This window comes from Lonchura striata, chromosome 3 (assembly GCF_046129695.1).
Source record: "Lonchura striata isolate bLonStr1 chromosome 3, bLonStr1.mat, whole genome shotgun sequence".
NCBI classification, from domain to species: Eukaryota; Metazoa; Chordata; class Aves; order Passeriformes; family Estrildidae; genus Lonchura; species Lonchura striata.
In genome coordinates, this window is record NC_134605.1 from 74,133,094 (window position 1) to 74,147,685 (window position 14,592).

Sequence of the window (14,592 nt, forward strand, 5' to 3'; positions counted from 1 at the left end):
GATACTTGGTTTATGACCAATGAAACCTTTCAGTGCTGCTTTGTTTTATCAGCTAACGCTGTATGTGTTTCTTAACACCAGTGTAGAAAGGGCAGGTCATTTGTAAAGTTCTTTTTCACCAGCTCCTACTTTTGATATACAGAGAAGGCCAAACTATTGGTGAAGTCAAAACTGCTGAGAGGGAAAAAGTCTGTTCAGACTTGCTTAAATGTTATGTTTAGTGGATTATACTGCTTCAACTGGGTAATCTTTTTTTTTTTTTGGTTAGCATTTAAAATATCAGCTCATTCAAAACTTAGCTGTGTACAAAAACTTCTAGGCTACAAGTCTCTTTATGAGGAGCTAGTGTATCACAGTTCTTGCTCAAGGGAATTTTACATATTTTTGTTAAAAAATGGCTAACACCCACATACTTGGTCAATGTATTACTCACTTTATGCTTCAGTTGCATGAAAGAACAACTCATGCAGGTGTTCAGAAAATGGTCTTTGGTCATGTTCCTTTGTTGCTGGTGCACTGAGTACTCCTGTTGCAGCTTTGTATGATGCTGTCTCAGGTGAGCTTTATTCAGTGTCTTTAGAGGTTGGGTCAGATCTTCATGGAATGGGAATAACCTCTCAGAAGGTTTATAATTGTTCCTAAGTAATCCTCATGCTTAGAACCCCACTAACTAACCTAAGTTCGTTTGAAATTTTTTTCATTATGGTTTAACTGGTATCCAGCAACTGGAGGATTCTCTGTCCTCTCATATCTTTTCCGGCTTTAAACACAAAAGGCATTACATCACTTTTCTGTACGTGAAACAATTTTTTAAAATCATAAATGACAAAGAAACTGCTGTTCTAAGACATGGAAACTTTTCGTGCTTTTCATTTGTGCCTCTCATATCTTGGCTGGTGCGAAGTGTAGGTAATTCCTTAAACTATACTAACATTCCATGTACAGATTTGTTACATGAATTACCCAAGTGCAGAAAACCCAAGAAAAAATTAATAGCCTGAGATTAGGGAAATGTAACATAAAGTCTCAATTTTTATGTGGTGAAGAAATCAATCTCTCTTTTTGATTGTGTTGTGTTATGATTATTTTACTAGTGTTGCCCTGGGACTTTGTACAGTAGTGCACATTCTGTGTTTGTAGGGTTTGGTGACGATGCTGGGTTGTCACCAAGCTTCAGCCAGTGGAAGAGGCAGAGCTCTACACACCTGTGGTGGGGACAAATGCAGCACGAGCTGAACCCAACCAAGAGAGTTTTCTTAGTTTTTCATAGTGTATTAGATTGATAGGTAAGTCATAGCTAGCCTCTGTGATGAGAAAAATGGGATTTTTTCCTAGTTTTTTCTGTCTTTTTTTACCCAGAAGGCTTACTCTTGATGGTTCCCTAGTGTCTTCAGTGTTAACCCTTTTGACACATTTTGATATTCTTAATAGTTAGTTGTTGTTTGTTTAAATGGGAAAGTAAAAAATAATTGTTTCAGAATATTTTTAACTTTTTCCTTTTATAAAAATAACTTAGGTTTTAAAGTTTGTAATATGAAACAAAAAATTATCTCTATTCTCCTGTTGTGGTCTTTTAAAATTTGATTTGACTGTAGTTTTTATGTCATATATGTTATAGTGATACTGTATATTCATGTGCTTTTATAAATCTCAAAGTCAGAGATTCATAACAAGTCTAGAATCTGTGGCTGTGCTTGGGGTGATATTTCATAACATATATCCTTCCTGCTATGCAGTGATTGCTTCTTCAATAATTAGAGATTATCTTGTGATTAATTTTTTTTCTTGTTTGCTACAGATAAGGTGTGGCACTTACTAGGTTTTTTTTTTCACGGATGAGATGCCATGATTGTTTGTCTGGGACCACTTCCATTCTGTCTTGTGTATTCCTGTGTCTTATGTCTATTTTATTTGTTTAATTTCATGTTGTTTAGAATTTTGCTAGAAAATTGAGAATGGCTCAGTATTTCCAAGTTTAACTGTATTTGCTGTATGCAAAGTTTCTTTCTGTTTCTGAAAGTCTTAAAGCCTGTACAGACAGAAGCTGCTACAAACCAGAGGAGCAGACTAATGAAGATAGAGAAAATAAAAGGCTACCTCTCCTTCCAATGGCAAATTTATTGTATTTAAGCAGCCTGGACAGGGATCAAAATGTTTTATGGAACCTCTCTTTCCCCCCATTCCCCCTTCCCCTTAAAAAAAGAGAGTGCAACCATAAAGGCAGAGTGTACCGAATGTAAAATATCATGAGCTCTTATGTGTAGAGAGTGGCATTCAGATGGTTCTTTCACTCTACCTTTTATTCCCTGAGAATCTCAGATGAAAAACACCCAAAACACTTCTGATACCATCAACACATTTAGAGTGTGATAAGGAACCTTCAGGCCTGTATCTCACCTATGTGTAACACACAAGTTCTAGACATTTGCATCCTTACTTAAAACTTGTTTTGACATCTTGAGGCAACCAGCTTTTTCTTGTTTCGATGCCTGTCACAGAAAAATGAATTCTGGGTTTGTGGAATACAGTAATTTTTGAGATGCTCCTAAAAAGCTCATAGATAGAGCAGTTACTTGAAGTACCTTTTGCTGTTTTAAATGTCCTGAGCATTCTTGGAGTCCTGTCTGCTGTCTTTGGTATTTCAGAATTGAACTTTTGGTAGAAATGAAAATTTGCTTCGTATTTTCTCATAATAAGTGGACTGCTTTGAACTCTGCTTATCAGCTTAATCTGAATGATTCTTAAATTGTGCTCGTGATCTTCCCAGTCTTCCCTGCCTTTTGTGTTTATGAGCTCACAGCTGAGGTCAGGGGTACACTTTGCAGGTTGGTTTGAACAGTGTGCTGGAGCATCCCTGGCATGTTGCAGGCAGGAGATGTTTTCTCTAGGTAATCTACAGATTTCTGCTGTGCAGTCAATTGGCTAAGAGCAGCATGGGATTGTAATTGTTGCACATGTTGCATTTTCATCAAAGGTGTGGTTGTATTCTCTGACATGCCTTATGTTCTCCTTGGTGGTCTATCTGGAACTCTCACTTCTATTGGCTTTTAACTCAGCTATTAGTTTCTTGAGGCAAGGCATTTATTGGATTACTTTCTACACCTATCCCTATTTGACAATACAAGAAACCTCAGCAATTGCAAGCAAAGTTTAATCTTGTATTGCTGGAGAGAAATCTGATTACTTTTCCTAGAAGCCCCCTTTTCAAAGATTCTCTCTTATTACATATATTTCTTCAGAAGTAACCGTGTCTGCTGAGACATCATCTTAACCATTAAAAACCTTTCTAATAACATTAGGTCAACAAAAAATTGGGCAAGTTTTAAATATGTGCTGTCATTTGACACAGACCTTCCAAGTATGATTCTCAGCCTAGAAATCACCAGACTGTATTTTTCTTTATGGTAAAGGAAGAAGGATCTTTTTTTTTTTTTACCACCTAGGTGTATGGAGCCTTTCGTATCAGAGAAAATTGAGTTCCTGTCTATCTTCATAGGGCAGAGAGAAATTTAATGGGAAAACTGAGTCTGTGACTGACTGGCTGAATTGAGAAACTCACTTAATGTCCTTTTCTTCAATCACTTGAGAAAATAATACAGATGTTGCTGACTTTTATTCAGGCTTTGCCTGGCACTCGTTGCTGGAAAGACTTAGGCTTTCTAGCACATTGGTGATGAAACATTCTTATCAAAGCATTCTCAGTGTGATGTCTTTGATCAGCTGTTACTATATATCTACAAGACTGGAGGACAAACAATGTACTACCTGAATTCATTTGATTCGACTTGATTTTTTGAGAGCTACTTAATTAATTGGAGGTGTGGGACAGGCAGAAGTCCTTTGACTTCTTTAAAGGTATTTATTGGGATTCAGTTTCTCGTTGTTTTGGGTTAAATAGCTTATTGAACATTGTAAGCTTGAAACAGATGCAGGCAACCTTCTTAGGGAAACTGATTTTGATATATAGCCTCAAACCAGGACTGACTGTAAAAATGCCTTTCTTATGAAAGATTTTTAGGTGGATTACCATAACAAAAGAATGTTCCAGAACAGAAGAATGAAATTCTTTCTGAAGCCTCTTGGAAATTTAGACTTTTTTGATACTGATGTGAATTCTTCACTCCCATTCCAATTACCTGCAGCCTCTTTAAGTGTCACAGTGGTGATCCTAGAGGAAGAGATCACTTCCAATTGTATTAATACGTTAAGAGCTTGGGAAGGATTTACCAGCAATTACTCAGAGCAATTGCTATTGCCTGCTCTTGTTTGTGGTGCCACCAAGGCAGAGAACATCATCAAATCAACCTGATAGACTTGATTTTTTCCAGATAAACCAAGAGCTAACTTCTTTGCAGTTAGATTGGTGGGCTGTTGATGAAAAGTAAACAGTACAACAAGGACTGTGGAAAACTGTCACTGGTTTGGCTGTTCATCAGCATTTGGTATGCAATGGGGAGCTTCATAAGATTGTTAAGTCATGCTACGTGTCTTCCATTTTCTCTAGTTTATTACAAAGATTGGAAACTGGCTACTGCCTGCTGGAGCTGGTTATTGCACTGCAATTGATGAGCCCAGATTTTCAGATACATTATTTTTTTCAAGAGCTCTGCTGCTGCTAGATAATCCTCTCTCCAGGGTCCAAAAGGAGAAGTCAATAACAGACACATTCTGCTAAAAGTTGATGGTCCAATGTGTGTTAGATTAGTGAAAAAATAGCCTTTGAGTTTCCCTAAGGGTACTTTGAGTGGGTACACGGAAGTGTCTAAGCAAAATGTCAGATGGTGATCTGGATGTGTTCAAGGAAGGTCATGTGCTGTGCCAGCACTAAGTATTTGCTTAGAAAATCGACCTATGTGAGAGGATATGACAGTGAGACTACGGCTGTTACTTTGCCATGAGTAGACACTCATTTTGTAAATTAATGAAATCTTTTCTTAATACCATGTCTCTCTTATGAAAACTGTTAATTTTAGGGTAGAGCTGTCCATTCTCCTATGTTAGTACACTGATGTGCCATATGCTCAATACTCATGTATGTTTGTTTTTAGTTCATGATGTTTTTGGGGTTTTTTTCCCTTGAGACATGAGTTCTGCAAGTCTCCTAGTCTACTATAAGGAACTTGGAGAGCAGCATGATGTAGAATAGGAAAAGATATCTGTGCATACCTGAAAATGTTCATTGTGAAATGGAAGTTATGGTCAATATGGATTAATTTTCTTGATTTTCTTACTAGCAAATACCAAATTTCTAAACCTTACTTATGCTGTGTGCAGTGTTTAAATGAAAATCCCTACATTTCTTTTGCTTTCTGTTACGATGGGAAAAGTTAAATAATTTGTTTCTTTTTTAAGTTCAAAGTAGTGATGTCTAGTAGCGAAGGCCAAGATGCTGAAGTGCTGGGGAGTAGATAGAGTGCTTCTGAGATTCATGTGGCAGGACAAGAAGTCTGAGAGAAATCCTTGAAGCTGGGACTAGGGTGATCAGAAATAGATGGTGTACATCTGGAAGTGTCTGGATTAGTATCGAGGCAAGCATGTTGTCAAAGGGAGTAGCAGTAGTAATTGCTCGAGGCTTTCTTCTTTAGGAATTAACTAGACTTGAGGGAGGAAAAGCATGGAAAAAAGGAGGAAAAGTGGCTGAAGGATCTCCAGTCACTAAGTGAGGACCTTTGCAGCTATAAAAGATTGTTTCTGTTTTCAGGCCTTTAGGCAAGTTTGGGAGTGCTGAAGATCTGAGGAATGTAAGACTTGATTCCTCTAGATTACTCAGTTGGCAGCAGGTTTCCCTGTCACTTAGTGGAGATCTGGGGTCTGTGTGTGAAAGTAAGGATATATGTATGTAGTTCTGTACATGCCTTGAACTTCTGTCTGTCACTGGACCAAAGAGGAGAAAGGCTTTTCAGTTCAGCAGTTTGGAAATTCTGGCATCTTTTACAAAGGAGCCTTTCAAAAATGACTTGAAGTTCCTACTTTCTTTGCCAATTTGTCACTGAATTACTCATAAAAGGAACATTTTGCTTGCCTAGGCAGATAAAGAAAAGTAAAATTTGGGGTTTTTTTAGTAATTTGTAATACTGTAATTTGGGCAGGCTTGATATTAAAGAGTCTGAGGAGTGGGGTTTTTTCCCTTTTGTTTTGTAGGAAATAAGAGGTCAGCTGTCTCTCTTTGGGTTATGTGGCAAGACTGTTCCTTGTGTACTTACACTAACATGCCATCATTGTGAAGACATCATCAATCCATTTGTTTCAATTACCTTATCTGTGAGCTGTTAAAAAACCTGGGCACAGATAACACTAATACAAGTGACTATGAGCTCGTTTTGTTATTCAGTGGAGAAAATATGCTAAGGTCATGGATTAGTGTGTCCTGTTAAATTCATCCATAGGATATTTATCAAATCTAGGGAAGGCATAAGTATCATAAATCATCTTTTCAGCCTTTTTTATTACTTGTTAAATACTTCTGACAGATGGTGTTGCCCTCTTACTGTGATCAGGAATTGCTTTAGTAAATTTGATTTTAATTCCTTTACTGTATGTATGTGTTGTTTTTTTCTTTGTTTTTTTCACAGATGGGAAATACTTTGGTCTGAGGCACCTACAAAGGTGCATGGTCCTCAGGCTCGGCAGTTCACACCTTGTATCAAACAGATAAACTTTCCCACAAACTTAATCCGACTGGAAGTGAACAGCTCTCTCCTGGACTACTACACTGAATTGGATGCAGTGGTACTACATGGTGTGAAAGAGAGGCCTGTGCTTTCACTTAAGACTTCAATGATTGATATGAATGATATAGATGATGATGAGGATGAAGAAAAATTTGCCTGTGGAATGGACACCCTTAATAAACATTTCAGCATTGTTACCCTCAGGGAATGGCCAACTAATGGATATTTTGATAAACTGCCTTATGAGGTAAGAAAAGCACATTTACGTTTTATCATTGTTGTGATCATTAAGGGTGCAAAGGTGCTTTACAGAGTATTGGTTGGTCAGGATTGTTGCTTTTACCCAGTTCTTGCATTCCTTGTGAATTTCTTGCATTTACTGTATAGGTATGCCTGAATTCTGTAAGTCTGTCTGCTTCCATGGGTGGATGTTAGGTATTTGCATAGTTATTACACTCTTCTCAAGAATCTGTGCATTCACACACAGTTTTTACACCAGTTATTCTAGCCTTGAATTTCCAGCTCTTGAACTTAAAAGCTTTTAGCAGTTTTCTGGAAGGTTTTTAGCTGTCATGCTTGACAAAGGAAATATACAGAAGAGATATTAAAAGATTCAGTCAGCATCTAGAAGTTGAAAGAGTTTGCAGTAGGCTAAAAGTTTGGTTTCCTGTTTTCTCTCTTACAAAACTTACAGAGCTTTGTTCTTGAAAGTGCCATAATATTTTTATATTATTATTAGATGAGCTTTTTCCATACAGCTAAGTTTTGAATTGTGGTGCAGGTAAAATATCTTCTAGCTGGACTTCAGCACACTCTCTTCTTTTTTATGCTTGCTACTTTTTATTCTGTCATTAGTACAGAAGACAGTTGTGAAGAAACTCCTTCCAGATCCCCAGCATGATGGCAGCATGATGGTTGCATGTGTGCTCAGAGTCTGTAGATGAGTATTTTCTTTCCTCTAATTTCCAATATAATGAAATTGTGGAGTGTGATAGCTGAATACCATGTGCAGGTCAGGCAGTTCTCAGTGGGATACAAATGTTTAGGAAGGCTGGTACCCTGACTGGAGTAAGAATTGAGAGATGAAACAGTTATCTTCACCTCTCCTAAAATAAACTGTTGGCACATTGTGGAAATGAGCCTTTACTTGCTGGTCAGACCTTTGGACTTGGGCAGAGACAAGATTATTCCTGCTCTTCAGTGTGCTGCCGTCTGGCAGAGGCAGCAAGTGTTCATTCAGTGTGGCAACTCAGCAAATGCTCAGAGTGCTTGTGGCTTGATCCAGACTCGCTTTTGAAAGGGAACGTGAGGTGTGCTGCCATGGGCTGGGGGGTGCTTGCAGAAATGCCTCATCTAATCAGATAGTATTTTGGTCTTACCACATCTTTTGACTCTAAGTACCTCAGTTTGACACATGAAGGCTGTGCTTGGGTGACCATGTGCCCTAGTAGCCTGCAGAAGTTTGCTTGTAAAGAGGAAAGAGAAAGGAAGAGAATGAAGCAACTCTTGTGCTTATAAAGAGGGAAAGAAAAGGGAAGAGACTCTTACTGTCTTCTCTTGAAAGTTCTCTTGAAACCAAACCTCTTGAGTTTGGTTTGAGGTTCTTTTTGTTGTTGATGCAATGGAATAATAAATAAGCAAACTAACTGTATCATGAGTTAGCTTGTTTGTTTGGCTTCCCCCACCCCCAAGTACTCATGATGTTTAATATGCTATTGATGCTCGCATGGCAGTACTGAAGTAAAGAAAGTGCTTCACATAATTGTTTGAAAGTTTGAAAACATGCTGGTTTTAGTAATTCAAGGAAATTAATTGTAGATAAAACTTCATTTAAATGTAGGAATTTTTCTTGTTTGGAAAGGCTGGATAAATTGATTTGTAATGTACTAGAATATCAGAGAGATTGATTAATCTCTTTTCTGTTCCACACGATCATAGGGTCGTGAAGGTTGCAAAATACCTCAAAGGTCATTGAATCAAACCATAAATGGTTGATAACACATATTAAAATTTTAATTTAGGAAGTATTTGTGTAGTCTTGTTACTCCTATGAACTTCTGTCTCCATGTACTGTATTGTGTTTTTCTGTTCTCCTTTTTGTCTACCAGCTTTCTTTTTTTATCCATCTTTTAACATGTTCGGTTTCATAAATAAATTTATATGATCTGTCAATACCAAGAATATTTTTTTTTCTTCTGCTTTGGTTTAAAGAAACTGAAAATATGGGAGGAGTATTCGTCAGAAAACTATAAAAGACTATTTCTGTACTGGTCTTGTGGCAGCAGAAATCCCAGTTTCCTACTTTCTAGTCCAGCTGGAAGGGTTGGGCATCGGAACAACAAAAATCTTGTACTTGGTGGTGTGACAGTTTTTTATCACATTGGATATGGAAGCAGTACTCTACATGCTGTATTTAAGACTGACAAATATCAGCTTTTTAGGGGAAGTGTTCAAACTGTGGGTGAAGTAAGGCAATTGTTGACTTCTTCCGGTTTTGATTGATGTATTACATGAAAAATTGTACCTTTTCTGTAGGCGTATATTGATTGTCAATGTAACTGTCCTAAGTTTTCATAAACATGCCTGTTCCTTATTTGAGCTGTTGGAATTTTTTTCATACTATCCTCTGTAATTCACAAAATATACTAGGTGAGTGGGTTTTGCTAAGTAGGCAGCAGTTCCTCCAACCTTTTTTTTTTTTTTTTTTTAGCCTTTGTTGAATTTCTGAAACTTCCATAGACTATCTTTTCATGTTGTTCCTCAAAATGACATTAGGAATGGTTTGCTGCAGTGTGAACTCCAAAGACATTTTAGGATTGCTCCTGTCTAAAAAAGAGAAAAGTAAAAGTACTCAGCTTCCCAAGGCACAGTCTTCCGTAGAAGAAACTGTAAATTTTTGGATGATCTTAGTGAAAGAATTTTCATTCCCTAACCTTGGATGGTGTTAACCAGCACTTACTAGGTGTTAAGTACTTGTACTATCTATGATCTCTTCTCCAGAATTACCTTAAAACTGAGGAAGAATTTTACAGGAGAGACTTTATATCATTGTCTTCCTTCCCAGTTCATTGACCAGCTTGTGCTGCTTGTAAAGTGGAAGGAGTAATGCCTTAGTCTTAGTTGGCTTTGCAGGAATAGTTGAGGCCTGAAGGCCTGACCAAATTCAAAACTTTGGGGAGAGCTGAGGAATACCTGCTGCAGCATCCATGTTGTGCACTTTGAGACTCACCAAGATGTGCTGGCTACTAAAAACCCATGTTATTTTTCTCCAGAGAGGAGATTCAGAAGACTCTGCATGCTCCAGTCCAAAGTATATTTTTTGTAAAAATTCTGGTGTAGAAAGATAAAAATGATATCTTTGTCATTCCTTGAAGCTGATTTTTCCAAAAGCTGCCTACAAGCTTTATGAGCTGTTCATGTCTGCTGGTGTTCACATGTACTATTAAATGTGTATGCATTTGCTGGTGCAGGTCGTACTGTTGTGGAAACAGGGATGTGTGTTTTCTTAAACTCTACTGAGAAATGTCAAAAGCCCTAGAATACCGTCTTCTTGCCTTCTCTCTTTGCCTCTTTGTGCACTTATCCTTTGTCCTTTACCTGAGCATGTTTTAGTGTCAGTTCTAATTAAATAGATTCTAAACTGTAGCAGTTCTAGCTGCAAGAATCAAAAAATTGCAAGTTGTTCATTTGCCTGTTTCTGAATGAGGGGTTTGCATAGGCTAATATATTTTTTTAACTGGAAAACCATTTCATCTTCATGTATAAGAGCTGAAAAAGAAAATCTGTAGAAAGTATGAGTATTGTAGGTTTGACCAGCATCCAGACATTCTTTTCTGACAAAACCAAGTTGTGTGTTATTGTGCTCTAGCCATAGAAAGTATAAGTAGTAATGGTTGTTGCTTGCTGTTTTTCAAAAAAAGGCTTAAAAAGCCGGAGAAACTTCTGGTTCAGTATTATTAGAAACTACACCATTGGTAAAGTTTTGCCCCTTGTACTGAGGAGTGGAAATTCTGTCTGGGCTTATAGGCAAACTTTGTAGTGGGTGAGAAGCCTTTTTTTGTTTTTGTTTTTTTAGATTTTATTTTTTTATTTGGTAGTTCAAAAAATATGCCTGGCTTAAAGCCACATATGCCATGTTTGCCCTGGAAATGGGAGAGGAAGTATTCTTGTAGTCTGTCATAGGCAGAAAAAAAAAAAAAGCGTGTGTTGTATAAATTCTATTTTGTTTTTGTCTTTCTTTTGTGTTTTCTGATAAACTTTGTTTTTGCTGATTAATTAATAGGAAAGAGTGAGATAATAATAATTGTCATAATGTTTCATAAAATCACAGTAAAAACTGTTGTTTGTGAGAAACTAGATTATTAAATTAGTTTTCAAAGCAGATACTCAGTTCTGTAGCATTCTTGGAATCACCACAAACACAGCATATCACAGTACAGCACATCATGTCACATACTCATTATGATATCAAATTGTACTTTATGCTAGGGTACACAGACACAAAAAGTGTGTTCCTGATGGACACCAGACTCCAGGCTAATGGTGATTAATGGTTATTAGCCTGTATGTTTTGAATCTGTTATTTTTGTTTAATCAAAAGCTAGGAAAAAGCACTTTATAATGTAGGAGTATAATATGATAGGAGTGACATTTCATTGTATGTTTTCATTCTATATATTATGAAATAGCACAATTTCAGTAAAAACCAAATTTTTTTGATTGGGACATGGGCAATTTCATCTCAGGTGTGGGAAGACATCCTGTTTCTTACAAAATACTCATTGAAGTCATCAGTTAGTGTAAATGGACATTGTTCAGTCATTTATAGTTTCATTCACCATTCTCTGTTGCTCAGAAGTTACAAAATAACTTTTTTCTCATTTAATTAGATTTGTATTACTTTGCTTTTATCAGACATTGTGTCACATTAATTGTAGACATAAATTCTGCTAACTGTGCAGCCTCTGCTGAGTTTTCAGCTCTCGAAAGCTTAGTAGAGAAACCGTGGGAGAAAAATCTGAGGGGAAATGCATTAATAAAATAGATATTTAGCTGACTTTGCAAAAATCAAGATATTAACTTGGTATTATGTCTTTGTTAGCTCCTAGTTATTGTGGATATTTTAGGTTTCTAAATGTCAACAGGTTCCTAAATGCCAGTTGGGTGCAAACTTTGCTGATTATCTATTATATATATAATGTAACTGCAGTTATTATATGTGCATATATTTTTTTAATATATTCACATATATATGTGTGTGTGTATATATATATATGTGTGTGTGTGTGTATGTATATGTATATGCACTGTTACATTGAAATGTCTGTGCTGCTCCTCTGCATCAGAGTTACAGACACCTGCAGAGACAATAGCCTGGGCTGTTTTTAGGGGAAATGACAAACAAGAAGATGAAGGGCTTGAAACCAAGTATGAAAGAAACTGGAGTATATCAAACACTGTATTTTTGCTTTGGAGTTAAACTAAAATGTTTTAAGATATGTAGATCTTGTTGGAAATTTAAATACTAAATCTGGAGCTGAGTAGGAAGTAACATTTTCCATTTTGCAGGAAGTTGAATTGTTTTGTTGTTCCAAAAATGAGGGGGGGAGGAGGGGAGGTGGAAAGTAGCTGCATAATAAAGCGATGCATTGGAAGTACAATCTGTTTGGATCTCACAAAAAGCTCCATTTTCATTTTACGTCATGGATTTTATTCTGATTTTTGGCAGATTTGTCTTATGAATCCTTCTAAGACATTAAAATGAAACATGTTGGTATTTTGAAAGGACCACAGGATTCTTTTCCGTTAGAGTTGATTTGTGACTTGTAGTTTTTTAAATTTAATACTGATTCATTACAGTGAGTTATTGTCTCCCACTCTTCTTGAAAACAGTCAATTTAAGTTATATAACTTGAGTGCAGGTGCTTACATCTGCTAGAGACACCTCTGGTAAAGTAAACATTATTTTTTAGATTTTATTTTTCAAGTGCATTTTCTCTCAGTTCCTAAGCTAAAAGAGATTTCTTTATTTTGTTGGGTGTTTTTATTTCCTAAAGAGAGTATTTATGTCTGTGTGTGTGTTGATCATTCCTTGGAAAGGAAAACAGAGTGTGATGGGAGAGGAAGGATATGTCTTAATTTCTGAGTGTGACATAAGTTATTACAAAAACTGTAACAGTGATGCTAGTCAGAAAGGCTGGTGATTATTCTGAAGATGAGATGATTCAGCTGATACAGTTCAAAAGGGGTTTTGCCTTTCCGATTTGACTCTGGTGTAGAAGAAAAATGCTCTCAAAGTATTACAGTAAGGAAGAGATTGTAAAAGGAGACCTGATTATGTTGAATTTTTTACCTGGTTGCACGGTCCAGAGGAGAGGATACAAGACAGAAGACAAAACACTGATTTTTAAAGCAGGGAAAAGAGGAATAAATATGAAATTGATTTAGGGTGTGGGGAAACTGGGACATGGTATCTATAATTTTTCCAGGTACTTTGCAAATATCTCCCATCTTAAAACTCAAGTACAGAAAAGGAGGATTCCAGTTCTGTGTTCTGTTAAATGAAAGAGCACACAAATGAAAGAGCAGGCGTAGCGAAAGGAAATAGATAAACATAGTGTTTACATATATATCACTGTTTAAATTAGCATGGGTAAAGAATCTTTTGGTTCGAAAGCTTCCTGTCACTTTCATATGCTGATCTTCCTTTTCCTTTCTTGTTTAGCATGTTATCAAACTGAGAAGGCGGCGCAGTTCTATTTAATAGTTAATCAATTTATTTGAGAAGTTACTTTTAAGTAAAAGGTTTTACTTTTCTTGACTTTAGAATACGTTTTCTTATTCCTTTGCAGTTTTCCCTTAATGTTTTAAGTGCTATATGACCATCTGTGACTTTTTTCCTGTTTTTAATATAGCTCATCCAGTTGATTTTGAGTCACCTTACAGTACCAGACCTGTGTAGACTAGCACAAACTTGTAAGCTACTGTATCAACATTGCTGTGACCCTCTACAGTACATTCATCTCAGTTTACAACCTTACTGGGCAAGGATTAATGACACATCCCTGGAGTATCTACAGTCTCGCTGCACGCTCATCCAGTGGCTGAATTTATCTTGGACTGGAAACAGGGGAGCCATCTCTGTTTCTGGATTTAGCAGGTCAGTGTTAAATGTACAGACATATTTTGACAAGCTGTTTGCAGAGCTGCTGCATGGTAGTGTCACTAAGTATTTGCAACTTTATTAAAAGGCAAAAAATATATTGGATTTTCTATAAAGGGTGTGATTGTTACGATGTAGCAAAAAGAAACAGCTAAAACAATAGGAATTACTAAATATAGCAGCAGAAGTCCATAGCAGTCTGTAGAGTCTGCATGTTCCAAGCTGCTTGTGACTGAAAGGCTTTTTCCAGGGGGAGCAGTGTTTTGCTTTCTTCTGGGCTTCTAAAACACTCTGCTAGAACTGAGCTATCAAAAATCCATCTCGCAAGGAAAATGTTTGTGGTTGTTCTTTGTACAGATGAGTCATCAGTAGGACTGTATTAGAATGGCTGCAGTAATAAACTGATTGCATGCTCACATGGTATGAGCCAAGTAATCACTGGAGTCCAATGTAAATGCAAATATTTTCATAAAAATGATTTAAAACATTAGCCCTGTTGGAAAACAGGGGGGTTGCATGTGCATATTCCAATGAGCTGAAAATATGACTGTGGTGTAGCTCATTAAAATAGCAAATTTGCAGGGATTCTTCTCTGTATAACAGCCATGTTCTCTGCTTTCTCAAGATATCATTTCTTGCTTCTTTGCTCATTTGCATTAGTTAAACAGCTTCTATTAATGCATTTAACTTTAGCAAAAGTTGTTGCTTCAACTAAGGGGTAATCACAATGGCAGTTGAAAGCAGAAATTGACTGATAAG

At 36.7% G+C, this 14,592-nt stretch overlaps 1 protein-coding gene across 6 annotated transcripts in view; it reads left to right on the top strand.

Moving 5' to 3' along the window:
* The window catches only part of FBXL4 (F-box and leucine rich repeat protein 4), a 62,870-nt gene that overhangs the window by 10,066 nt on the left and 38,212 nt on the right, over positions 1 to 14,592 (top strand). For all 6 annotated transcript variants that reach the window (XM_021545011.2, XM_021545020.2, XM_077782288.1 and 3 more), the window contains 2 exons: positions 6,573 to 6,918; positions 13,586 to 13,830. In XM_021545011.2, the coding sequence (XP_021400686.1) occupies positions 6,573 to 6,918; positions 13,586 to 13,830 (591 nt within the window). The remainder of the gene's footprint in view (positions 1 to 6,572; positions 6,919 to 13,585; positions 13,831 to 14,592) is intronic.